At 42.6% G+C, this 27,977-nt stretch overlaps 3 protein-coding genes across 11 annotated transcripts in view; 2 read left to right on the top strand and 1 right to left on the bottom strand.

The window, feature by feature from the left end:
* LOC135334852 (CXXC motif containing zinc binding protein-like) overlaps window positions 1-20,008 on the bottom strand; it is a 171,553-nt gene extending 151,545 nt beyond the window's left edge. Inside the window, exon 1 of the mRNA XM_064530213.1 lies at window positions 20,005-20,008. Within this exon, the coding sequence (XP_064386283.1) occupies window positions 20,005-20,006 (2 nt within the window). The 5' untranslated portion in view covers window positions 20,007-20,008. The remainder of the gene's footprint in view (window positions 1-20,004) is intronic.
* Window positions 171-27,970, top strand: LOC135334763 (sushi, von Willebrand factor type A, EGF and pentraxin domain-containing protein 1-like). Of its 7 annotated transcripts, none has more exons than XM_064530055.1 (64): window positions 171-311; window positions 722-898; window positions 955-1,131; window positions 1,187-1,354; window positions 1,560-1,937; window positions 2,463-2,654; window positions 2,706-2,900; window positions 2,979-3,176; window positions 3,238-3,402; window positions 3,462-3,644; window positions 3,702-3,887; window positions 3,945-4,115; window positions 4,243-4,416; window positions 4,467-4,640; window positions 4,695-4,871; window positions 4,923-5,099; window positions 5,154-5,330; window positions 5,402-5,572; window positions 5,628-5,801; window positions 5,856-6,032; window positions 6,095-6,268; window positions 6,325-6,501; window positions 6,557-6,733; window positions 6,796-6,966; window positions 7,022-7,195; window positions 7,250-7,426; window positions 7,487-7,660; window positions 7,720-7,896; window positions 7,952-8,128; window positions 8,200-8,376; window positions 8,429-8,605; window positions 8,677-8,847; window positions 8,903-9,076; window positions 9,131-9,307; window positions 9,368-9,541; window positions 9,595-9,774; window positions 9,827-10,003; window positions 10,062-10,235; window positions 10,416-10,595; window positions 22,278-22,463; window positions 22,538-22,723; window positions 22,773-22,946; window positions 23,222-23,398; window positions 23,452-23,634; window positions 23,695-23,877; window positions 24,042-24,155; window positions 24,212-24,306; window positions 24,416-24,643; window positions 24,698-24,766; window positions 24,817-24,949; window positions 25,029-25,163; window positions 25,216-25,288; window positions 25,336-25,441; window positions 25,501-25,556; window positions 25,616-25,763; window positions 25,823-25,929; window positions 25,981-26,092; window positions 26,594-26,747; window positions 26,829-26,895; window positions 26,992-27,067; window positions 27,169-27,269; window positions 27,332-27,500; window positions 27,551-27,619; window positions 27,715-27,970. In XM_064530055.1, exons 2-64 carry the CDS (start codon window positions 790-792, stop codon window positions 27,796-27,798), a joined length of 10,047 nt encoding a protein of 3,348 aa, XP_064386125.1. In that variant the 5' UTR covers window positions 171-311; window positions 722-789; the 3' UTR covers window positions 27,799-27,970. The 7 variants fall into 7 exon arrangements, 5 of the variants coding, with proteins under 5 accessions (XP_064386125.1, XP_064386127.1, XP_064386128.1 ...); XM_064530057.1 differs by having other exon boundaries at window positions 9,598-9,774; XM_064530058.1 differs by lacking the exons at window positions 8,200-8,376; window positions 8,429-8,605.
* Window positions 16,338-20,114, top strand: LOC135334829 (P-selectin-like). 3 transcript variants are annotated; one of them, XM_064530178.1, is made up of 8 exons: window positions 16,338-16,564; window positions 17,060-17,149; window positions 17,401-17,586; window positions 17,974-18,159; window positions 18,531-18,716; window positions 18,766-18,942; window positions 19,341-19,713; window positions 19,973-20,114. In XM_064530178.1, exons 1-7 carry the CDS (start codon window positions 16,465-16,467, stop codon window positions 19,706-19,708), a joined length of 1,293 nt encoding a protein of 430 aa, XP_064386248.1. In that variant the 5' UTR covers window positions 16,338-16,464; the 3' UTR covers window positions 19,709-19,713; window positions 19,973-20,114. The 3 variants fall into 3 exon arrangements, with proteins under 3 accessions (XP_064386248.1, XP_064386249.1, XP_064386250.1); XM_064530179.1 differs by having other exon boundaries at window positions 17,096-17,149; XM_064530180.1 differs by having other exon boundaries at window positions 16,422-16,564; window positions 17,017-17,149.
* Window positions 27,971-27,977: the final 7 nt, after the last annotated feature.

A 27,977-nucleotide genomic window follows, 5' to 3' on the forward strand; every position in this document is an offset into this window, starting at 1 on the left:
TACACTTTGACTGGTGGATCTATGACCAGAACATGTCCGGCCAATATGATGTGGAGTGGCAGTGAACCAACTTGTGATGGTGAGATAATTACAAGATGATCCCCATATCTGACCCCCCCACCCCCTTCACAGTCCTGTGTCCTCGTGAGCCCTTCTCCAATGGAATGGTGACCTACTCCACTTCTGATGACCCTCCACTAGTTGGAGCAGTGGCCACTTACTCTTGTGACACTGGCTATGAACTGAGTGGTGCTAGTACGAGGATTGTGTGGCTGTCAGTGGATGGAGTACATCTCTACCTGTTTGCAATCGTTAGTTGAACCATAGATAGAGTAGAAGAGGGATTGGATGGTACTTCACGGAAGTGATTCATTTCAATGAAGTCTACGTAATGCTCTGGGACCATCCTTATATATCTTCATAACTCCCGGGAAACTTATTGTGTCCACATCTCAGAGCTACCCCCATTACTGAATCACATGCCCCCTGATTAGGTACCAATTGGAAATGAAGAAAATATAATCTCGATTGTCGTGAATTAGCTAGTGCCATGCTGTGTCCCAAATGGCCAGTGTTTAGCCCTCGTGTTAAAAGTAAGCCTCGATTAAAACCGCAGAGATACACAGATGGCACTTCGAGGATACTTCCGTTTCCATTTCCAATCCCTCTTCTATACTATATCTGGTTGAACTGACACATGTTTTATGACTTCATATAATAGTTGTTGACTGCAATGACCTCGCTAACCCGGACAATGGAACAGTGGACACATCCTCTGGAACCACCTTCATGATGACTGCTACCTACACCTGTAACACTGGATACAACATTGCTGGATCAAACACTCGGACTTGTGGGGCCACTGCATTGTGGACTCCAGATGCCCCCACCTGTGCACGTGAGTAACATGACTGACTGTGTACACTGTATATCCACTGTGTTCATATTCCACAGCTGTTGACTGTGGTTCCCTCACTGTTCCTATTAACGGGCAAGTTAGTACATCCTCTGGAACCACCTTTATGAGCACAGCCACCTACACCTGTAACACTGGCTACACTCTCAATGGAGTATTAACTAGAACCTGTCAAGCTAATGGAAACTGGGACCTAACCGTACCTACCTGTGATCGTGAGTGTTTCATGTACATACAGCTGTGTATGTAAATCTAACTTTTCTTACACAGTTGTTGACTGTGGCCCCCTCACTGCCCCCTTCAATGGAGCAGTGAACACATCCTCTGGAACTACCTTCATGATGACTGCTACCTACACCTGTAACACATACAATGGATCCACAACCAGGACTTGTGGGGCTACTGGAATCTGGAGTGGCAGTGAACCAACATCTACCAGTAAGTAAAATTATCCGTGTTCATTATTAGTGCTGGTCGTCTTGTAAATGATTATAATGTACAGCTACCGTATACTGTATGATTGTACGAAATAATTAAATCCAAGTTGTGCTTAATTTAGACGTTTGCAGTATTATGTACATGGACTAATGATTTGTTGAAATCTTATTTCAGTTGATAATGATATGATTTTTTATTGGTGCAGTCTACCTGACTCTGGGATCAACCTTATATAATACCAATAACATTGAGATACTCATCACTGACATTGGACAAGATGACTTAGGTGCACGTGGTGGTCTCCCATATCTCACCTGTCACACTGACCTCACTACCTGCTGTAGAAATGTTGCTGACAACGGTGGTAATGGACCACTAGGACAGTGGACGTATCTTAATGGGAGTGAGGTACTGAACAATAAGGACTCAACGACTGCTGGACAGCAGTTCTACAGGCTAAGGAATGAACCTCAGCTCATCAGACTAAACCGTAGACAGAATGTCAACCCCCTCACTCCAACCGGGTCCTATTGTTGTACTGTACCAACTACTGGAGGAAGTATGACCCTCTGTGCTAACCTGGGTGAGTGGAGTGTTTGGGTGGGTAAAGGACAACGTGCACTGTTGAATCTGTGCCTACTATAGTTACCCAGTTTCAGACCTACAGTTCACAGTTACCCAATCTAAGTGCTTGCAATAATTTACATGAGAGTCAATCAATTCACGTCAATATTAATATCAGAATTAAGTACTATTAGGCCATGCAGTCGCATATTGATTGTTTTGATCGAATATAGATACAGTCAAGAGTAGATAAGAGTATCTACTCTTGATATGTATATAGTTTCAGTGAAAGCCCTTATGCAGCTCTAATTCCGGCAAGGAAGGTTTCTATAGGATTTCCTTCCATGCAGCAATTAAGTTGTTATCTATAGCCCTTCCTTGCAGCCATTATCTGTGAGGGGACCACTTCTATTTTGCAACTTTACCGTAGATGCAATTTCCATTGATTGATACGGGTGTGAATATATTGACTGCTGACTCTACATCTGTATGCAGCCCAGAATAAATTGTGCACCTAGTCTGTTGCGTGATTTGTGTTCTCCAGTTGTGTGCCCCTCCCTCCCACCACTGATGGATGGAGTGATCTCCTACTCTGACTCAACACTGGGTGAGAACACTGTGGCCACTCACACCTGTGAGGCTGGGTCTGCCCTCACCACTGACCTCGCTACTAGGACCTGTGGAGTGACTAGTAGTGGTGTGGGTGACTGGTCCGGGTCACCTCTGGTGTGTGCAGGTATGGGACCTCCTCACACATACAGTACCAACCATTCTCATTATCTCACAGGGACTGCCTGTCCAGACCCCACTGATCTACAAAATGGATGGATCAGCTACAGCACTGTATCAGCTAATAGCTACAGACGAGTTACTACTGTGGCCACCTACTTCAGAAGTTGTACCGTTGGCTTGGAAACTGGCGGTACCTCAGTGAGGACGTGTAGTGGTGGTGTTTGGATTGGCAGTGAACAACCTTGTATAGGTGAGAGTGTTGAATTGCCTTTATTTATTATTGTGGCAATCTGACATTAATCTCTTGTGTTTGTGTTATTTATTCTAGCTTCCAATACCACCTGCTCTCACCACTTGACTGCTCCAACCAATGGAATGATTGGCTATAATGCAGAAACCATGGACCCTAGACCAGTGAACACCGTGGCTACCTACACTTGTATCACTGGATACACTGTGACTGGCAGCAACACCAGGACTTGTGGGAGTGATGGAATGTGGAGTGGGTCTAAACCCACTTGTACAAGTACGTTATCGTCACTTGTTCGTTACATACACTATTGCTATGGCCTTTGTCTCTCCTCCAGTTGTCACCTGTCCAACCCTCACTAATATAGCAGTCAACGTACCTAGTAACAACTTTGGAAGCACTGCAACCTACACCTGTAACACTGGCTACACTATCAATGGAGACACCACTAGGATGTGTCAAGCTGATGGAACCTGGAGTGGGACTGAACCAACTTGTCAGCGTGAGTCCATTCAGTGTGGATATAATGAAAGCAACATTATTACTATTATTTTGTTGCAGTGATCTGTCCAAACCTCCCTGTACCAACCAATGGAGCAGTGATGTACAGTGACACCACCATGCCCAGAGCTGTGGACTCCATGGCTACCTACACCTGTAACCCTGGCTACCAGGTGACTGGACTGATGGTGAGGACGTGTACTGTCAGTGGATGGAGCACTGGAGATGACCCTGTCTGTATTGGTGAGGGGGATGAGTGTATTTGTGCTGACAGTGTGTTAATTGTAAGACCCCCCACAGCCATCTGTCCTGACCTCACCCTCACCAATGGAGCAATCAGTTACAGTCCAGCTACCTCCCCCATACTAGAGAGAACCACGGCTACACACAGCTGTACTACCACTGGGTACCAACTGTCCTCATCCACTACCACTAAGACCTGTCAGTCTGACAGAATGTGGAGTGGAGTAACCCTCACTTGTAACCGTATGTGATTAAAATTGATGTTCCCAATAATATTATGATGATGTCCCTCCCATTCAGCTGTCCCCTGTGGCAACCCTCCTACTGTTATCAATAGTGGCAGGACTTTCACTGGTACCACATTCGGAGCAATGGCTACCTACTCCTGCAACACTGGGTATCAAAGGTCAGGATCAGCCACGATAACTTGTCAGGCTAATGGGAGCTGGAGTGCAGCACCAGTGTGTACAGGTAATTTAAGTCTTACATACATGCAGTCATATACCTATTAGGTACAGATAGACTGATAATTAGTTCAACTTGTACAGGTTTGGTATTTCTCAATAGGCTGTATGTAAAATGTAAATGCTCCTAACAGTGGTTGATTGTGGCTCATTGAGTGCTCCTACCAATGGAGGAGTCATGACAACAGGAACCACCTACCAAAGTACTGCTACCTACAGCTGTGACAATGGCTACACACGTAGTGGAGATCAGACCAGGGTTTGTCAGGCTAGTGGAGACTGGAATGGGTCAGAACCTGCTTGTAATCGTGAGTACACTGTCTATAACCAGAAAGCTTGGCCATGTTTTGTTGTTTAGTTGTTGACTGTGGAGCTCTAACTGTTACCAATGGAACAGTGGACACATCCTCTGGAACCACCTTCATGATGACTGCTACCTACACCTGTAACAATGGCTACACTCTGACTGGAGACACCACCAGAATGTGTGGGGCTGGTGGGAGCTGGACACTCATGGAGCCTACTTGTGTTGGTATGTACAGTAGATGGTTATCTTGTCCTCATGAATGCAGAATCTGTCCCTCAGTTGTTGACTGTGGCCCCCTCACTGACCCCTCCAATGGTATGGCCGTTAATACACCCACTACCACATTTGAGAGCACTGCTACCTACTCTTGTAACACTGGCTACACTCTGACTGGAAATATGACCAGAACTTGTCAGGCTAAGGGAGACTGGAGTGGGTCTGCTCCAACATGTGATAGTACGTTATCATCTCTTGTTCTCTGTTTTGATTGCCTCTTCTTCCCTGCAGTTGTCGCCTGTCCAGCTCTCTCTGACCCCAACAATGGAATGGTTGATGTGCCTAACAACACCTTCATGAGCAATGCCACCTATGCCTGTGTCCATGGCCACAATCTGACTGGAGGCAGCACCACCAGGACTTGTGGGAGTGATGGAGTGTGGAGTGGCAGTGATCCAACGTGTACTCGTAAGTTAAATTATGTAATGATGATCTGAATCCATTCTCATATACACAATGTAGCTGTGGATTGTGGCTCTCTCTCTGACCCCTCCAATGGAGCAGTGGACACATCCTCTGGAACCACCTTCATGAGGACTGCTACCTACACCTGTAACACTGGGTACACTCTGACTGGCAGCAACACCAGGACTTGTCAAGCTGATACAGACTGGAGTGGCAGTGAACCAGCTTGTGATAGTACGTAATGAACGTTATCATCTTTTGTTCATTGTGTACATTGTTGCATTGCGGCCTCTTCTTCCCTGCAGTTGTCACCTGTCCAGCTCTCTCTGACCCCACCAATGGAATGGTTGATGTGCCTAGCAACAACTTTGGGAGCATTGCCACCTACACTTGTAACCGTGGCCACAATCTGACTGGAGATGCCACTAGGACTTGTGAGGCTACTGGAATGTGGAGTGGCAGTGTAGCTTGTAATCGTAAGTTTAAACAACCTCGCAATCTCTTGTTTTTAAGAACCGTTCTTTCCTTTAGTTATTAACTGTGGCGACCTCACTGGCCCGGACAATGGCTTGGTCACTATACGTATTGGAAACTTTGGTAGCAATGCTTCCTACACGTGTGAAACTGGCTACATGCTGAATGGAGATATGACCAGAATGTGTCAGGATAATGGAGACTGGAGTGGGACTGCTCCAACTTGTGATAGTACGTTAAATTATATTGCTCTATACTTTGTGATCTCATTCTTATACACTGTAGCTGTTGACTGTAGTGACCTCACTGACCCCACTGATGGAGCAGTGAACACATCCTCTGGAACCACTTTTAATATGAATGCCACTTACAGCTGTAACACTGGCTACAATCTAAATGGAACAAACGCTAGGACTTGTCAGGCGGATAGAATGTGGAGTGGCAATGAACCAGCTTGTGATAGTACGTTATCATCTCTTGTTCATTGGGTGTACACTGTTTTAATTGCCTCTTCTTCCCTGCAGTTGTCACCTGTCCAGCTCTCTCTGACCCTAATAATGGAATGGTTGATGTGCCTAACAACAACTTTGGGACCGTTGCTAACTACACGTGTAACACTGGCTACATGCTGACTGGAGATGTAATTAGAGTTTGTGAGGTTACTGGAGACTGGAGCGGGACTACTTCAACTTGTGATAGTACGTTATCATCTCTTGTTCATTGTGTACACTGATGGTCCTCTTCCTTCCTGCAGTTATCACCTGTCCAACTCTCTCTGACCCCACCAATGGAACGGTTGATGTACCTAGCAACAACTTTGAAAGTACTGCCACCTATGCCTGTGACACTGGATACAATCTGACTGGAGGCAGCAGCACCAGGATTTGTGGGAGTGATGGAGTGTGGAGTGACAGTGATCCAACATGTACTCGTAAGTTAAATTATGTAATGATGATCTTACGAATCTATTCTCATACGCAATGAAGCTTTGGATTGTGGCTCTCTCTCTGACCCCTCCAATGGAGCAGTGGACACTTCCTCTGGAACCACCTTCATGATGACTGCCACCTACACCTGTAACACTGGATACACTCTGACTGGCAGCAACACTAGGACTTGTCAAGCTGATACAGACTGGAGTGGCAGTGAACCAGCTTGTGATAGTACGTAATGAACGTTATCATCTGTTGTTCATTGTTGCATTGCGGCCTCTTCTTCCCTGCAGTTGTCACCTGTCCAGCTCTCTCTGACCCCACCAATGGAATGGTTGATGTGCCTAGCAACAACTTTGGGAGCATTGCCACCTACACTTGTAACCGTGGCCACAATCTGACTGGAGATGCCACTAGGACTTGTGAGGCTACTGGAATGTGGAGTGGCAGGGTAGCTTGTAATCGTAAGTTTAAACAACCTCGCAATCTCTTGTTTTTAAGAACCGTTCTTTCCTTTAGTTATTAACTGTGGCGACCTCACTGGCCCGGACAATGGCTTGGTCACTATACGTATTGGAAACTTTGGTAGCAATGCTTCCTACACGTGTGAAACTGGCTACATGCTGAATGGAGATATGACCAGAATGTGTCAGGATAATGGAGACTGGAGTGGGTCTGCTCCAACTTGTGATAGTACGTTAAATTATATTGCTCTATACTTTATGATCTCATTCTTATACACTGTAGCTGTTGACTGTGGTGACCTCACTGACCCCACTGATGGAGCAGTGAACACATCCTCTGGAACCACTTTTAATATGAATGCTACTTACAGCTGTAACACTGGCTACAATCTAAATGGAACAAACGCTAGGACTTGTCAGGCAGATAGAATGTGGAGTGGCAGTGAACCATCTTGTGATAGTACGTTATCATCTCTTGTTCATTACGTACAGTGTTTTAATTGCCTCTTCTTCCTTGCAGTTGTCACCTGTCCAGCTCTCTCTGACCCTCATAATGGAATGGTTGATGTGCCTAACAACAACTTTGGAACCGTTGCTAACTACACGTGTAACACTGGCTACATGCTGACTGGAGATGTAATTAGAGTTTGTGAGGTTAATGGAGACTGGAGCGGGACTGCTTCAACTTGTGATAGTACGTTATCATCTCTTGTTCATTGTGTACACTGATCATGGTCCTCTTCCTTCCTGCAGTTATCACCTGTCCAACTCTCTCTGACCCCACCAATGGAACGGTTGATGTACCTAGCAACAACCTTGAAAGTATTGCCACCTACGCCTGTGACACTGGCTACAATCTGACTGGAGGCAGCAGCACCAGGACTTGTGGGAGTGATGGAGTGTGGAGTGGCAGTGATCCAACATGTACTCGTAAGTTAAATTATGTAATGATGATCTTACGAATCTATTCTCATACGCAATGAAGCTTTGGATTGTGGCTCTCTCTCTGACCCCTCCAATGGAGCAGTGGACACTTCCTCTGGAACCACCTTCATGATGACTGCTACCTACACCTGTAACACTGGATACACTCTGACTGGCAGCAAAACCAGGACTTGTCAAGCTGATACAGACTGGAGTGGCAGTGAACCAGCTTGTGATAGTACGTAATGAACGTTATCATCTCTTGTTCATTGTGTACACTGTTGCATTGCGGCCTCTTCTTCCCTGCAGTTGTCACCTGTCCAGCCCTCTCTGACCCCACTAATGGAATGGTTGATGTGCCTAGCAACAACTTCATGAGCAATGCCACCTACACCTGTGTCCGTGGCCACAATCTGACTGGAGGCAGCAGCACCAGGACTTGTGGGAGTGATGGGGTGTGGAGTGGCAGTGATCCAACATGTACTTGTAAGTTAAATTATGTAATGATAATCTGAATCCATGCTCATTCACAATGTAGCTGTGGATTGTGGCTCTCTCTCTGACCCTTCCAATGGAGCAGTTCCCACATCCTCTGGAACCACCTTTATGATGACTGTCACCTACTCCTGTAACACTGGGTACACTCTTACTGGCAGCAACACTAGGACTTGTCAAGCTGATACAGACTGGAGTGGCAGTGAACCTGCTTGTGATAGTACGTAATGAACGTTATCATCTCTTGTTCATTGTGTACACTGTTGCATTGCGGCCTCTTCTTCCCTGCAGTTGTCACCTGTCCAGCCCTCTCTGACCCCACCAATGGAATGGTTGATGTGCCTAGCAACAACTTTGGGAGCATTGCCACCTACACTTGTAACCGTGGCCACAATCTGACTGGAGATGCCACTAGGACTTGTGAGGCTACTGGAATGTGGAGTGGCAGTGTAGCTTGTAATCGTAAGTTTAAACAACCTCACAATCTCTTGTTTTTAAGAACCGTTCTTTCCTTTAGTTATTAACTGTGGCGACCTCACTGGCCCGGACAATGGCTTGGTCACTATACGTATTGGAAACTTTGGTAGCAATGCTTCCTACACGTGTGAAACTGGCTACATGCTGAATGGAGATATGACCAGAATGTGTCAGGATAATGGAGACTGGAGTGGGTCTGCTCCAACTTGTGATAGTACGTTAAATTATATTGCTCTATACTTTATGATCTCATTCTTATACACTGTAGCTGTTGACTGTGGTGACCTCACTGACCCCACTGATGGAGCAGTGAACACATCCTCTGGAACCACTTTTAATATGAATGCTACTTACAGCTGTAACACTGGCTACAATCTGAATGGAACAAACACTAGGACTTGTCAGGCGGATAGAATGTGGAGTGGCAATGAACCAGCTTGTGATAGTACGTTATCATCTCTTGTTCATTGTGTACAGTGTTTTAATTGCCTCTTCTTCCCTGCAGTTGTCACCTGCTCAGCCCTCTCTGACCCCACCAATGGAATGGTCAGTGTGCCTAACAACAACTTTGGGACCGTTGCTAACTACATGTGTAACACTGGCTACATGCTGACTGGAGATGTAATTAGAGTTTGTGAGGTTAATGGAGACTGGAGCGGGACTGCTTCAACTTGTGATAGTACGTTATCATCTCTTGTTCATTATGTACACTGTTGGTCCTCTTCCTTCCAGCAGTTGTCACCTGTCCAACTCTCACTGACCCCACCAATGGAATAGTTGATGTACCTAGCAACAACCTTGAAAGTACTGCCACCTACGCCTGTGACACTGGATACAATCTGACTGGAGGCATCAGCATCAGGACTTGTGGGAGTGATGGAGTGTGGAGTGGCAGTGATCCGACATGTACTTGTAAGTTAAATTAGATAATGATCTTATGAGTCCATTCTCATTCACAATGTAGCTGTTGACTGTGGTTCCCTGTACGCCCCCTCCAATGGAGCAGTGGACACATCCTCTGGAACCACCTTCATGATGACTGCTACCTACACCTGTAACACTGGATACACTCTGACTGGCAGTAACACCAGGACTTGTGGGGCAAATGGAGGCTGGACTCCTAATCCACCCATTTGTGATCGTATGTTGCAAAAGTCTATATTACATCTAACATTTAATTACCACCTTTACCCTCTAAGCTGTTGACTGTGGCCCCCTCACCGACCCCTCCAATGGTATGGTTGATGTAACTACTACCACCTTTGGGAGCACTGCTACCTACACCTGTAACACTGGCTACATGCTGACTGGAGACACTACTAGGACTTGTGGGGCTGGTGGACAGTGGAGCTCTAGTGCACCTACTTGTAATCGTAAGCTTGTATGGTCTTATGTCCTACTACTGTACCATTACTCAATCCTTATTCTAAATATTCGTACACCTCTTGTGCATAATAGTTTAAATTTTTGGATTAATACATGCATGCTCTCAATGCGAAAAATACAAAAATTTCCACACATTAATACGCTATACAATCCTCCTGATTCCCCAGCTGTTGACTGTGGAGCCCCTCCCACCATTTCTGATGGCAGTAGGACACTAGCTGGTACAACATTTGGAGAGACGACCACCTACACCTGCACCACTAGTGGGTTCAGTATCTCTGGATCAGCCACCATAACTTGTCAGGCTAATGGGAGCTGGGAACCTGAGCCAGCCTGTACTATGGATCGTGAGTTATTGTCTGAGTGTGTTAGGCTGGTCCAGTTACTCTGTTCTGTGCAGCCATTGATTGTGGGACACCTCCCTCTGTCTCTAATGGCTCTCCTGGAGCACCCTCACCTGACACAATGCTCAATGGAGTGGTGACCTACACTTGTGTCAGTGGGTATGAGGTTTCCACTGGAGTCACCACAGCAATGGCTACCTGTATGGCTAATAGGATGTGGGAGCCTGTACCAACTTGTCAACGTAAGTTAATGTGATGCGTGTGTACAGTATTATATACACTGCCACTCATTGTTTATATACACTCATTCATAGTCATAGCAACTATAGCTGACATTATAATCTGAGTATATTTTTCTCTATAGGCGTGGTTCAGTGTGAAGCTGAAATAGACTCTGTGTGGGAGCTTTCCTTCCCTACCACTTTGGCTGGCTTTTCCTATTCCCAGCAATGCCCACAATCTGGAAATGGAACAACTTTAGGTATCATTATATCATTCTATGTGACTGTGTGTTGATGCATGTGTATATAGGTAATGCGACTCGTTTCTGTACACTTGAAGGTGTCTGGGAAGCAGTGAACACTGATAACTGCACTAGGGAAGTGATCATCTCACTTAGTAACACGGTGAGACTTTGCAGTTATTGCATAGCTTTACAAAAGAATAATTATATGCAATGCATGTCATCTACATATAGAACGTATATACTATTCATAACAATCATTCATGCACCAGCTGTAGTTTCTATTCCTCCCCTTCAGGCAAATGAACTGTTTTCTAGAAATGCATCTCAGAACAATGCATCTCAGAATGAAGTTGACAACCTTCTTGTTTCTCTTGCGGAGGCTACTAGTGTAAATGCAACAGGAGTCTCCACCATATTCCCCCAAGACCTCAGCACTACTAATATGATCGTCAAGTCAAGTGTGAACTACCTCGTTCAAAACGTTGAGATTGCTAGCCCCGTGTCTTCTCTCAATTTTAGTGAAGTAAGACTAATTATGTAAATATACCCTTTTGTTAAATAGTTGGGTCTTGCAGGAAGTTATGAACATTTTCAACAATGTTCTTGATGAGAGGAATACCGGAGGATGGGAAAGATTGCAAGAGGTATAATAATGGCACAGATAAACATAAATTTAAGTACTGTATATCTTTTAATTTATCGGACACTTTTAATTACCCCGGACACTCTTTTGGGCAATTTTCGTTGTTCTAATACAACGGACACTCCAGTGCTTTAATATTATAAATATCCGGACAATACTGAGTTACATTCACAGACGGCAAGTAAGACTTAGAGTGCTGCAGTTAGATAGCTTTGAGTAGCTATAGTTTTAGATAGCTAGTGCAACTATTCAGTCGCACACTGTTCTATTAAACTTAGCTAGCTCGCATGCAGCTGCTTGATTATTCCGGACACTTCGCATGCTGTATAAAATCTGTTCCAATTATACCCGGACAATTTCCAAAATAATTATTTTTTGCTGTCCAATAAATTAGAAGATTTACGGAATATATACTTCAGGATTCTGCTGCTGAGAGTCAGCAATTGCTGTTGAGTGCAGAGTTATATGGTCAGTATGTGTCATTGGCTCTAAGGAGTGAAGCTGTGGATACAGGCAACGTGACGGAGATCACTCTTGTGAGACAGAACATCGGTATGGTATACTTCACCATTAATTTGTATTATGTTGTGCAAGGGTGATGCATGATAGTATTTACCATCCAGTTCTATCTGCAATGGAAGTTGACCCCACTAGTTTGGATGACATTATCTTTCCTGAAGTTGTCAAAGTCAGTGAAGAAACAGGCTCAGCCCAGAGTACCATATCAGCTGCTCTTCTGGCGGAGAGAGGCTCTCAAGGTATTTTATAATTATACACTTTAACCATTGATTTTGTTTATCTCAATCTTCAGAGGGGAATGTTACAGCAGTCAACATTCTATTTTCCAACTTGGAGGATTTCCTTTCAAACACCAATCTTGAAATGTAGTACTAAGTCATGTTCTGCTCAGTCTCATTGTTTATGCTTACACAGGAGCACAACCAGACCAGAGTCTTCTCCAATGTAAAGTTAAATAACTCTCAGACACGGGCAACCTTCAGATTCACCACCCAAAAGGTTGTTATAACATAATATCATCAGTTGGATTTACGAGTGACACTTATTCATGCGTGCAGTTTTCTGAAGATGAAGTTGTTGAAAATGCAAGATGTGTATTTTGGAGTGTTTCTAGGTGAGCTGTCCTTCTAATGTCAAATTACACTACACTTACAATTATATTGTGTCAGTGATGCTGCCAATAGCACGTGGTCCACGGAAGGTGTGACTACAGTCAGTGTGGATGAAGATGAGCAAATGAGAGTATATAATATTGTCTGTGAGAGCAGTCATTTCACAGCATTTGCTGTTCTAGTGGATGTCACTGGAGCACTGAATGTGAGCCTTGTGCAGCGAATACTATATAGTTATAGTTGTTCTTTTGTAGGACACAACTCCTGAGATCAGGTTTGCTCTATCGGTGGTGACTTACGCTGGTTGTTCCATCTCCATCTTTTTTCTTCTTTTGTCTATATTCTATTTCTTGACATTGAGGTAATTATTAAGGGACTTTGTATACATATAAAACCTTGCTATGTAGAAAAGAGCTGTTGACCAAGGTTCATAACTTCATCCATCTCAACCTGTCTATTTCTTTGCTCCTTGGTTACGTGGTGTTCCTGTCAGGAGTGGAGACTGCTGTGGCCAACAAGGTGCAACTTGAGTCATTTAACATGAACTGTGCATGCAGTGTATATATATAATTATAGCTACAACTTGTACAGTTCATCATTATGAGGATGCATAATTATGCTGAAGTTGAAGTTTTTCAAATGAATGAGCCTTATGTATATGTATATATGTACTATATATATATATATACTCCATTTGCGAATGCTTATGACTTGCATGTATATGTATAATTCTCCATGACTTACAGGTAACGTGTGTGTTTGTGGCTGCTCTCTTTCACTACTTGTTCACTACTGTGTTTTTTTGGATGTTGTGTGAGGGAATCATGCTCTATCTCATGTTGGTGGTTGTCTTCAACCGAATATCCAAGAAATGGTGGATATTCTTTATTATTGGATGGGGTAAATTTTATGTTTGTTTTCAAATTTTGCAAAATGTACAGAGCCGGTAAATTACTTGTATTAAACCCTCAAAGAGGTTCATCCACTTATTTGTAATTATGCATGAGTATATGTTGTTGTTTTTACACAGTTGTTCCAGTGATACCAGTGGCTATATCTGCTGGAATTATTCATGACCAGTATGGCACAAAAGAGTAGTAAGTTTACTATCAGGTAGAAAATCTATTACAACGTACATGTACAGCACTTCCCCCAATTCCAATACAATGCGTGTGTGTAACCTTTACAACTGACAATATTGATTTGTCCCCTTCATACATTCAGTTGTTGGATTGCTGTTGGTGGCGGTGATAAAGGAGCCATATGGGCATTTGTTGTACCAATGCTACTAGTTGTTCTGGTGAGATCTCTAGCTTGCAATGCATTTCATATATCAACCATTTCGATTTAGTGTCTCTTCCGATAATTGTAGCAGCAGTTTTCGAGAGTACACATCTGTATTCATGCATGCAGTTTTTATGACTGAAACCCTTCTCCTGTACATTCAGGCGAATATATTCTTCCTCTTGGCTGCTTTGCGCAGTGTCTATAATCTGAAAAAATCAACCATGCAACAAACTGGGAAGAAGGAATCTTTACAGTTATTCTCGTGAGTGTGTCAACTCTCATGCATCATTCAGTAACATGTTGATCTCCCAATGCTGGTATATGCATGCAGACAACTCTTCAAGGCCACCGTAATTCTCCTTCCATTGCTCGGGCTGACTTGGGTGTTTGGTCTACTCTCAGTCAACAGCAGCACTATTGTGTTTGCATGGTTGTTCTCTATCTTTAACTCACTGCAAGGCCTGTTCGTGTTCATCTTCCATGTGCTCAGGAGTGAAAAGGTACGAGTTTCATTTTGATTTGAGTATTTTATGTCTCTTCTAATTGTTAGGTCACAAACTTCATGAAATGCAGAAAGAGAATTGATAGTACTGCATCAACTTCTACCTCAGGAAAATACCATGCGGTATACCATATAATTATGATGATTATGTAGACAGTGAAGCTCCTATTAGTATAATTATTATGAAGTATATAGCGTGCATTAGGACCCGGCCGTTTCTATTGTAGGTTATAGTGCCAGTCTGTGAAATACTCTATTTATGCAGAGCAATCCGACGAGTGTTTTCCAGCTCCAGCGAAAAGTCAGCATGCAAGATGATGAAGACTCATTAAAGCCGATGAGATTGCATCGTATGATATAAATTATTTACACACTTAGAACTCAAGATTTATGATATATGAATTTTGTACTATAATTATAATAGCTGCCTATAATTATATCACCAGGAGTGGAGTGTATTCTCAGGACTTTGTACTTTATCTAAACTCTTGGTAAACATCATTATAAACTGATTCAAGAAAACCCTGCAATCTGATTGGGCTGGGATAATAGACTCATAGTGCCACAACGAAGGATCCGTGCTATAAACTAGCGAAATATGCTCTGCACTTCATGATCAGTATTTACTATATCTCGGCAATCTCGAATGAACTATAGGCAGTACAACCATAATTATTACCAACACCTCCAACACACACAATCAATAGTCTATAAGAGAGTTCTACAGCTAGTCAGTCTGTCAGTGGGTTAGTTGGTCAGACCCTTGTTCCTCAGCTTGGAGATCAGTATCTCATTCTTGCGACACTCCTGCAGCGAACACACACCATTATAACACACAACCACACACCATCACACCATCACACCATCACACATGACTGACCTCTGGAAGTCCTTGACAGTCTTGTAGTAGCTTCTCTGTTTCTCCACCAGCTCCAGATAGATGGCATTGAGTCGATCCTTCTCGTTCTTCTCATCCTCCCTCTTACGCTCGAGCTACAGCCAGTATGGTTGTGGGTGGATAGCATCACACTAGTGTTCACTTACCTTGCCTCTGTCTTGTTTAATGCCCTCCAGAAACTGCTCCACTGACTTGAGTGAGGAATAATCCCTTGTTCTTCTCAGACTCCATAGCACTGTGGGGGTAGTGGAGGGGGTGGTGTGATGGTAGTAGAGGGGGTGGTGTGGGGGTAGTAGTGTGGGGGGTAGTGTGTGTACAGTGTGCATGTGTATAGTGGGGCGGGGGGGGGGGGGGGTAATACAATATTCTCTGTGAGAGCAGTCACTTCACAGCATTTGCTGTTCTAGTGGATGTCACTGGAGCACTGAATGTGAGCCTCGTGCAGCGAATACTATATATAGTTATAGTTTGTTCTTTTGTATATAGGACACAACTCCAGAGATCAGGTTTGCTCTATCGGTGGTGACTTACGTTGGCTGTTCCATCTCCATCTTTTTTTTTCTGTTGTCTATCCTCTATTTCTTGACATTGAGGTAATTATTGAGGGACTATATATTAATGTATAAAACCTTGCTATAATAGCTATTGATGCAGCTCTATATAGAATCATCTTAGATGATTCTAGTACTGGTATGCTGGAATCGAAGCCACTGTGGATGCTGTTTTTGTAGATCAACCTCATGAAGCCCTTGCATGTACATGTTATTGTACACACATTGGGGTAGTCTACACTAAGTCTTGCATGTATAGTATTCTTTATCTATGTTATGACAGTACATATTTTTGGCCAATTGAAGTAAACTAACAGTGGGAGCTATATAGCCTGTTACAGCTCAGCAATGAAGTGTTCCATACCCATACACCATGTGTGTGATGCAGAACTGGAATGAAGGAAGACTATAAAGCAGCCATGAGTCTAGATCTTGGTATAGCACTACTGGTGATACTGATAGCTACTGGAGCAATGGCCTCTGGACAACAGCAAAGTATGAGCACTATAGTCTCTAATTACATTCCACAGTTATAGTATTGTGCTCTTTAGTGCATTTGCAAATCGTAAACGCCCGAATTAATTAATAAAGCATCACCGAGGCTAAAAGATAGTTACTTATAATAGCAAGACTATGATTGTACGAATGCAATCCAAATACTGCTAATCCCGTATACATGTAGCGGGTAATTTCATCAATGCAAATGTTTGTATGAACTATCGAGTTTATTGTACAACTCAGAATGGTGACGTAGAACCTATATAATTATTATCCCTGTTTTAATTTTCGAATTATGCTCTACAATAACGAAACATTTCCATAGGAAGGCCGCATATTTTATATATAGGGCCACTACAATTGGCCTAAGGCTATAGCTAGCATAACCATACTTAATTCAGAGATGTGGTAGTGCCACAAGATATTGTACTATAGCTGCAACAACACAGCTAGCTAGCTAGAGATACCTATACTGACTGTCTACCATTGAAGAGAGACTACCCATGACCTCCATGCTGTGTGGACTAGTGTGTGTGGTCCTGCTCTCTGGGCTCACTGCACTGGTAGGGGGACAACAGCCAAGTGAGTCAGTAATAAACTATGTACATGCAATATTTATTACATGGTTGATTAGATGTGTGTGGCTTGTAATGTGATGTGTTGTATGTGTTCACCTTATGAGTTAATAAGTTCATGACAGCTACGTACCAATATTTGAGAATGAGCCAAATCCTTTTGCGATCGAACTATTGCGTTCTGGCAAGGATCGTGTGTATTTACCAGTACTAGGTATGTATCGTGTGTATTTACCAAATGTGTGTTCACTATTTCAGAAGAGTGCTCTGATTTACCATCACTAACGAATGGAGGCATTACCTACACTGATGGATCTACTGACAGCAGACCTATTAATACCATTGCTACCTACACTTGTAACAATGGCTACACTCTCACTGGAGGGGGTGTCAGAGCTTGTCAGAATGATAGGACCTGGAGTGGATCAGCTCAAACATGTCAAGGTGAGTTCCGCTATATCTTAGTTGCTTCACTATTTTTGATACAGTAAACAACACACGTACATTGTCCTTTATCCACCCAAACAGTCCATCACTCAGAGGTAGTAGTTTGTAGGTTTTTAAATTAATTCAGTTTCAGACCTTACTTACTCCATGAAGTTCAGAACAGCTAGCTAGTACCGTATTCACCCGAATTACCGGGACACAAAAAAATAATTACGTCTTGCCAGTGTCCCTTGGAATAGAGCAAGAAAAGTTACGTTAAAGTCGAAGCGTCCCTTGTATTAGGGTGTCCCGTAGTAATTAGAACGAATATTTCCCCATTTAAGGTACGTACGCGGCCAGACTCTGTGTACTGTTTGTTTGTTGAGTGTATCGTCTCCCATACAGCTAACTGCCCTGACTTACCCACACTGACCAATGGGATGATCATGTACAGTGCTGGATCCCCTGACAACAGACCTCTCGGCTCTAGTGCTGTGCACTCCTGCAACACTGGCTACACTCTCACTGGAGGTATCACCAGGGTCTGCGTTACTGGAGCGAGATGGAGTGAGACTGCTCCAACTTGTCAAGGTGAGCTCTGTAACCACAGCAACAACTCTTGTACAATTTGCATTTCAAAAAACTGGATATTTACCGCGTGCGTGCACAGCGCGCAGCAGGGATAAAGTGATTGGTGTATGTGGACACAAAGAGCTGTTTGAGCAAACTAGACACTTTCATGGACTGCTTTAACGAGACAGTAGTTGACAAATAATAGGCTATAGTTGAAACTTGTAGGCGATATTCGAAAGTGACAAAAACACTGTTTTATAATTGATCTAATCGTTAGCTTTATAGATTCACGAATTTCCCATAATGATGAACGTTTCTTTACCTACCCCCACCTGTCCTGATCTCTCTGTTCCAACCAATAATTTGTTGAATGTGCATTCACATTTCAGGACCTTGTTCTGATTTACCACCACTAATGAATGGAGGCATTACCTACACTGATGGACTTACTGACAGCAGACCTGTTAATACCATTGCTACCTACACTTGTGACAATGGCTACACTCTCACTGGAGGGAGTTTCAGAGCTTGTCAGAATGGTGGGACCTGGGATGGAACAGCTCCAACCTGTCAAGGTGAGTTCTGCTACATCTCAACAGTTGCTTCATAAAATAATTACCACAGCCACCACCTGTCCTGACTTGATTACTCCAACCAATGGAATGATCAGCTACAATATGGGGACTACTGGTCTGAGGCCAGTGAACACTGTGGCCACTTTAAGCTGTAACACTGGCTTCAATCGAGCCACCACTTGTCAGGCGGATAGAATGTGGAGTGGCAGTGAAATAACGTGTGAAAGTACGTATCAACTCTTCTTCATTGTGTCACTATGGTATTTTTCTTGTCTCTCTTATGCCATTGCAAATCGTAAACGCCTGAATATAAAGCACCACTAAAAGATAGTTACATATAATAGCAAGACCATGATTGTATGGAAACAAATGATAATAATCAGTACAACATATACCGTATTATACGTGTATAGCGGGTAATTTCGTTGGTCCAAATGTTTGTATGAACTACAGAGTTTAATATTTCTTACTCTAAATATTCATACAACTCAGAATGCATGGTGACGTAGAACCTATTGTGCAATATATTATGGAATGATACTCCATAATACAAAACATTTCCTCCATATGAAAATAACCTGCTATACGGTATTCGTTTAAATGTGTACATGACTTGGTATGCAGTCTACCTGACTCTTGGATATGATCGACGTGTCATCACTACTAACAATACGGAGATCTTTATCACTGACATTGGAGAGGATGGTGGTTTACCAACTCTCACTTGTCACACTGACTCCACTACCTGCTGTAGAAGTAATGCTGACAACAATGGTAATGGATCACTAGGACAGTGGACGTATCCTAATGGGAGTGTGATACTGCGCAATGGAGCCTCAATGACTGCTGGAGAGCAGTTCTACGTTAACAGGAATGGTTTTGCTCAGATCATTGGACTAAACCGTAGAGAGGCTAACAACTCCCTCACTCCAACCGGGTCCTACTGTTGTACTGTACCAACTAGTGCAGGAAGAGATGACCTTCTGTGCTAACCTGGGTGAGTGGATTGTATGGTGGGTATATACAGGACAAAGTTCACTGTTTGTATCTGCCAGTGATCCTAGTACTAAGTGTATAAGTTTTCAGTTTCAGACATTTTGAAGTTCAATTCATGCATGGTTAATTATAATTAGGGTTACACATCACCACATTACTTGCTCATGCATGTAGCTACAGTACAGTGTCACAGCTAGCACACAAATATATAATTCACACAGCACTATTGTATCGAGATGTTGCTGTTTTGTGTTCTCCAGTTTTGTGCCCCTCCCTCACACTAATGGATGGGATGGTCTCCTACTCTGACCCTACACTGGGTGAGAACACTGTGGTCACTCACACCTGTGAGGCTGGGTCTGCCCTCACCACTGACATCACTACCAGGACCTGTGGAGTGACTAGTGGTGGTGTGGGTAACTGGTCCGGGTCACCTCTGGTGTGTGCAGGTATGGCACCTCCTAACACATACAGTATCAACCATTCTCATTATATCTCACAGGGAGTGCCTGTCCAGACCTCACTGATCTACAAAATAGAGTGATCAGCTACAGCACTGTATCAGCTAATAGCTACAGACAAGTTACTACTGTGGCCACCTACTCTTGTGACACTGGCTTTGATCTAACTAGTGGTACCTCAATGAGGACGTGTAGTGGTGGTGTTTGGGACGGAACTGCACCAACTTGTACAGGTATTTAAGACTGCTATACAGTGCCTTCAGCTTTGAGAGTAAATTTAACCACAGAGTGAATTTATCTCAAGATTGGAACATTTCTAAGAAATTGTGCTGATACCATTGTGTAGGTGAATAAATAAGCTACAACCTTATTTGAAAATATTTCCCCAAAAGTTGTAGTGGGAAATCATTTTAGGTAAAAATGGGGGTGATCGTAAAATATAAGTGTAACATGAAATATCTCCGGAACTAAAGTATTTCTGGTCAACTTTTTTGTATCAAAAGATAGAAAATTTAATGTGCAAAAACAATTAGACCTTAGCCGACAAATTTGCTTGAGTTTCATCGCTAAGCGAAAAGGCACCTAAAATATCCCATAATTGAGTATTAATCAGTACGTGTACTTATGTAAGCTATACGTAACCATGCATGCATATGTTACTAAACTATTTAGGAATGTTGTGCCAAAGTTCCATACCTTAGCCGAAAACAATTGGTCTTTTCCATCGCTAAGCGATTGTCCACTATAGAAAAATGTTGGTGTTTTATAAACCACCACATACCCACCACCTTTGGTTTCCATGGAAATATTTTTGGATATGTTTTAGATAATTTGTTCACCAACACAATGGTATCATCATATTTTCTTAGAAATGTTCCAATCTCAAAATATTTACATTTATCTACTAACACATACCAAATTGCGTTTATTTACTCTATAGACTAAAGGCACTGTATTAACTGTGGAGTCCAACACAAACTGATTTGCTTTACCCACTATATACCTGCTATACCAGGAATTTTAAAATGGGGAGGGGCAGTTTGAAGAAAATGTTTACTACAAAAAAGGTCAACACTTAAGCCCAGCCAGTGTACTTTTCTGATCATGGATTGATTGATGACAGTATGACATACATAGTAGCATGAGATAGCAGAAATCGATGGAATCATCTTGCTCTTCAGCTTCAAAAGTCTACAACTAGAGATTGTCTGCATGCTGCAATAATTGATTGCTGCACTAAGCCACACCCACTTTGTGAGCTAGTTTTATTCGAGCTGGTCAGAAAGGGGGGGGCACGTGCCCTTGTGCCCTGCACTGGATCCGCCACTGATAAATGCGTACCCGGCACTGTGGCCAACAGAAATGTCACAGAGAACGCACAAAGTTGCTAAAATTGACACATGTAGTAAAGCGTAATTTTTCTCCCTCGCCCAAACGTGTATGAGGGGGATCTTAAGGTGACGAGAAATCCCCTGTTCGAAGGAGCCTGTACTGTTCGCCTTGGTTTGGCAGGCTGTACACGAGGCTAGAGATCACGTGACAGCACCAAATCCTTTTGAACACACCTAGCAAAAATCACGTGTTTTAATACTGGTGCACTCGGATGGACTCTCAGTTATAATGAACCTGAGCCAGCCTGTACTATGGGTCGTGTGTTGAGTTCTTTCCTATACAATAGACCTAGACAGGCTAGTCTAAAGGTTTCTAATCAAAAACGATTGCAGCTCAGAGCTGAGGCAAAGTTAGACTACTACAAACTAGCAGAGACTATCAAACAAGTTGAAGTTTACTTTCAAACAAATTCTTAGAGATAATAGCGTAACAACAACTGACATATTTGGAGCAAAAACAGAACTGACATTAATTAATCAAAGAGGTCCAAAAACATGCTAGGAGCAGAGCCCCTAGGAGGAGTTTCGGTACAAAGATGAGGCCAAAACCACAATTCAAAATGTGAACAAAGACTGTTATGATGTAATACAACATAATACGAGTGGGTGAGAGTGGATAGTGTAAATTGTGATTAATTAACATCAGTAAACATAAACATTGTGAGTTATTGTCTGAGTGTGTTAGGCTGGTCCAGTTACTCTGTTCTGTGCAGCCATTGATTGTGGGACACCTCCCCCTGTCTCTAATGGCTCTCCTGGGGCACCCTCACCTGACACAATGCTCAATGGAGTGGTGACCTACACCTGTGTCAGTGGGTATGAGGTCTCCCCTGGAGTCACCACAGCAATGGCTACCTGTATGGCTAGTGGGGCCTGGGGACCTCTACCAACTTGTGCAGGTATGTATCAAATACATCTACTTTCTATTTCTTTATACTTACTATACATTACGTTGTATGATTAATCTATACAGGTGTCTCATGTGGTGACCCTCTCCCTGGCAATAATGCATCTCCTGGAACACCTGACCCTGACACATTGTACCAAGGATTAGTCCTCTACACCTGTAATACTGGATATTGGATCTCTCGTGGAGCTTTCTCAAGATTTGCTAGCTGTAGGGCTGACAGGACCTGGGGGCCTCTACCAACTTGTCAACGTATGTGAAGTTGCTATTCTGATTAATAAATTCAGTGAATAGTATACAGTAGTGGATTGTGGCTCCCCACCCTCCATTGGCAATGGCTCTCCTGGAACACCCACCAGAACAACCTACCAAGGGACAGTGACCTACACCTGTGTCAGTGGATATGAGATATCCAAAGGAGCAATGGCTACCTGTATGGCTAGTGGGACCTGGGGACCTCTACCAACTTGTTCACGTATGTTATTGTGATGCGTATAATTATGTTCAGAATACCAGTGTTCACCAACTCAGCAGTGCTGTGGATTGTGGTGTCCCTCCTTCTGTCCCTAATGCATATATAGAGCTCTGTGTATTTATAGCAATACCTATAAACTCGCTCGATTTCTCTACAAACCGAGGTCTAGCCACCGTATTACTAATGAGACAAATCAACAGAAAATGTTATCCTTTGCGATCTAACTATTGCGTTCTGGCAAAAATCGTTAGTAATAATTTGTCCCACCCACGCAGTTATTGACTGTGGAGCCCCTCCCACTATTTCTGATGGCAGTACGACACTAGCTGGTACAACATTTGGAGAGATGGCCACCTACACCTGCACTAGTGGGTTCAGTATCTCTGGATCAGCCACCATAACTTGTCAGGCTAATGGGGGCTGGGAACCTGAGCCAGCCTGTACTATGGATCGTGAGTTATTGTCTGAGAGTGTTAGGCTGATCCAGTTACTCTGTTCTCTGCAGCCATTGATTGTGGGACACCTCTCTCTGTCTCTAATGGCTCTCCTGGCACACCCTCCAACACAATGCTCAATGGAGTGGTGACCTACACCTGTGTCACTGGGTATGAGGTCTCCAATGGAGTCACCACAGCAATGGCTACCTGTATGGCTAGTGGGATGTGGGAGACTGTACCAACTTGTTCACGTATGTTATTGTAATGTGTATGTTCAGAATACCAATCACACTAATATTTTGCTCACTCAGCTGTGAATTGTGGCTCCCCTCCCTCTGGTACCAATGCATCTCCTGGAACACCCACCAGCACAACTCTTGGAGGGACAGTGACCTACACCTGTGACCCTGGGTACTGGATCTCTCGAGGAGACATCACAACAACGGCTACCTGTATGGCTAGTGGAGTGTGGGAGACTCTACCAACTTGTTCACGTATGTTATATTGTAATGTGTATGTTCAGAATACCAACACAGTATTATCTTTCTCTATACACTGCCACTCATACAAACATGCATGGTTTATACACACTCATTCATGGTCATAGCAACTAGCTGACGTTAATCGGATCGAGTATAGAATCGTTTTTCTTCTCTAGGCATAGTTTGTGAAGCTGAGCGTGATTCTGTATGGTGGCTTTTCGTCCCTGCCACTTTGGCTGGCACTTCATATACCCAGCAATGCCCACAAAATGGAACTGGAACAACTTTAGGTATCACTATTATTCCATGTGACTGTGTGTGGATGTGCATGCATATATCATTATAGGTACTGCGACTCGTTTCTGTACACTGGGTGGTGTCTGGGAAGCAGTGATCACAGATAACTGCACTAGGGAAGTGATAATCTCACTTAGTAACATGGTGAGACTTTGCAGTTACTTTATATAAATATAATTATGCACTGTCACCTATCTACTGTTCAATACAATCTTTCATGCACCAGCTATCGTTTTCTATTCCTCCCCTTCAGGCAAATGAACTGTTTTCTAGAAATGCATCTCAGAACAATGCATCTCAGAACGAAGTTGACAACCTTCTTGTTTCTCTTACGGAGGCTACTAGTGTAAATGCAACAGGAGACTCCACCATATTCCCCCAAGATCTCAGCACTACTAATACGATCGTCAAGTCAAGTGTGAACTACCTCGTTCAAAACGTTGAGATTGCTAGCCCCGTGTCTTCTCTCAATTTTAGTGAAGTAAGACTAATTATGCAAATATACCCTTTTGTAAATAGTTGGGTCATCTTGCAGGAAGTTATGAACATTTTCAACAATGTTCTGGATGAGAGGAATATCGGAGGATGGGAAAGATTGCAGGAGGTATATCATTGAATGGCACAGATAAACGAAAATTTAAGTATAAACTTCAGAATTCTGCTGCTGAAAGTCAGCAATTGCTGTTGAGTGCAGAGTTATATGGTCAGTATGTGTCATTGGCACTAAGGAGTGAAGCTGTGGATACAGGCAACATGACGGAGATCACTCTTGTGAGACAGAACATCGGTATGTGTATACTTCACCATTAGCTTATTATGTTGTACACGGGTGATGCATGATAGTATTGCATTTACCGTCCATCCAGTTCTATCTGCAATGGAAGTTGACCCCACTAATTTGGATGACATTATCTTTCCTAAAGTTGTCAAAGTCAGTGAAGAAACAGGCTCAGCCCAGAGTACCATATCAGCTGCTCTTCTGGCGGAGAGAGGCTCTCAAGGTATTTTATAATTACACACTTTCAAATTGGTAACCATTGATTTTATCTTCAGAGGGGAATGTTACAGCAGTCAACATTCTATTTTCCAACTTGGAGGATTTTCTTCCAAACACCAATCTTGAAATGTAGTACTAAGTCATGTTCTGCTCAGTCTCATTGTATGCTTACACAGGAACACCACCAGACCAGTAACACAGGTTATTTCTAGTCAAGTCTTCTCCAATGTAAAGTTAAATAACTCTCAGACACGGGCAACCTTCAGATTCACCACCCAAAAGGTTGTCATAACATAATATCATCAGTTGGACTTACGAGTGACACTTATTCATGCGTGCAGTTTTCTGAAGATGAAGTTGTTGAAAATGCAAGATGTGTATTTTGGAGTGTTTCTAGGTGAGCTGTCCTTCTAATGTGTTTATTTCAAATTACCACACTTATAATTATTGTGTCAGTGATGCTGCCAACAGCACGTGGTCCAAGGAAGGTGTGACTACAGTCAGTGTGGATGAAGACAAGCAAATGAGAGTATATAATATTGTCTGTGAGAGCAGTCACTTCACAGCATTTGCTGTTCTAGTGGATGTCACTGGAGCACTGAATGTGAGCCTTGTGCAGTGAATACTATAATTATACAGTTATTAATGTTTGGTCTTTTGTAGGACACAACTCCAGAGATCAGGTTTGCTCTATCGGTGGTGACTTATGCTGGTTGTTCCATCTCCATCTTTTTTCTATTTTTTTCTATCTTCTATTTCTTGTCACTGAGGTAAAGGACTATATAACATGTATAAAACCTTACTATGCTGCTGATGTTTAGAAAAGAGCTGTTGACCAAGGTTCATTACTTCATCCATCTCAACCTGTCTATTTCTTTGCTCCTTGGTTACCTGGTGTTCCTGACAGGAGTGGAGACTGCTGTGGCCAACAAGGTGTAACTTGAGTTGTGTACATACATTGTATGGTATATAGCTTGTACAGTTTTATATACCTTAAAAGTTTGATCATGCATGCCGAAGTTGAAGTTTTTGTCTCGAATGAGTGAGCCTTATGTGTAATTATGTATCTTAATACAATCTCCATTTGCCAAATGCTATATAATTATGGCATTGTACTTGTATGACATCACGATCTTGCCTGATAGCGAAGTATCTGCTTATTTGGTAAAGATTGTTCACTCGCAAAACTAACCAGTATACACAGCAGTATATGATCCGCGACTAATTGGCTTTTTACTCCCAACATGTACTTTGTTTATTGCAGTCCATCATATTCCCCCTATAATTAGCTAGTGAGTGCATCATAATGTTTTCTCTTGACATTCATTGGTGCTCGCATATTAGCAACAGTAGATTCTCGTTGCCAGTATTTCCTTCAGAGAGCTGCATGGATTAGCAAGAGTGTATACTGTATTGAACCTTTATGACTTGCAGGTAGCGTGTGTGTTTGTGGCTGCTCTCCTTCACTACTTGTTCACTACTGTGTTCTTTTGGATGCTGTGTGAGGGAATCATGCTCTATCTCATGTTGGTGGTTGTCTTCAACCGAATATCCAAGAAATGGTGGATATTCTTTATTATTGGATGGGGTAAATTTGTATATTTTAAGAGCTGATAAATTACCTAAGAGGATGTAGGGTTCATCCTAATTATGGGTATATTTCTTGCAGTTGTTCCAGTGATACCAGTGGCTATATCTGCTGGAATTATTCATGACCAGTATGGCACAGAAGAGTAGTGAGTTTTAATAGACAGCGTTTCCACCAATAAAATTTAAAATTCTGTGTAAAACATTTACAACTGAAATAAGTCGGTTCTATTATATACATTCAGTTGTTGGATTGCTGTTGGTGGCGGTGATAAAGGAGCCATATGGGCATTTGTTGTACCGATGCTACTAGTTGTTCTGGTGAGATCATTTATAGCTTGCATGCATTTCAATATCAACCACTTGGATTCATATAGCAGCAGATTTTTATGACTGAAATCCTACTGTCTACATGTATACAGGCGAATATATTCTTCCTCTTGGCTGCTTTGCGCAGTGTCTATAATCTGAAAAAATCAACCATGCAACAAACTGGGAAGAAGGAATCTTTACAGTTATTCTCGTGAGTGTATCTCATACATCATTCAGTAACACGTTGATCCCAATGCTGGTATATGCATGCAGACAACTCTTCAAGGCCTCCGTAATTCTCCTTCCATTGCTCGGGCTGACTTGGGTGTTTGGTCTACTCTCAGTCAACAGCAGCACCATTGTGTTTGCATGGTTGTTCTCTATCTTTAACTCACTGCAAGGCTTGTTCGTGTTCATCTTCCATGTGCTCAGGAGTGAAAAGGTACGAGTTTCATTTGATTTGAGCATTTTTATGTCTCGTCTAATTATTAGGTCACAAACTTCCTAAAGCAGTGCAGAAAGAGTGTTGCATCAACTTCTACCTCAGGAAAATACAATACGGTATATACCATGAATAATAATGATATCAATGCATTAGGACCGGTTTCTATTGTAGGTTATAGTGCCATTCTGTGAAATACTTTATTTTTATGCAGAGCAATCCGACGAGTGTTTTCCAGCTCCGAAAAGTCAGCATGCAAGATGAAGTCATTAAAGATGATGAGATTGCATCTGCATAGATACTATACGTTTACACGCTTATAACTAAATATAAAGATTATGATAATATGAATTTTGTGCTATATATATAGCTGCCTATAGTATCACCAGGAGCATACGTATTCTTGATATTAGACTAGCTATATTGTGTTAATTAACTCTTGGTAAGCATCATGAATAATATTATACTGATTTCGAG

The sequence above is a fragment of the Halichondria panicea genome, chromosome 4 (assembly GCF_963675165.1).
Source record: "Halichondria panicea chromosome 4, odHalPani1.1, whole genome shotgun sequence".
NCBI classification, from domain to species: Eukaryota; Metazoa; Porifera; class Demospongiae; order Suberitida; family Halichondriidae; genus Halichondria; species Halichondria panicea.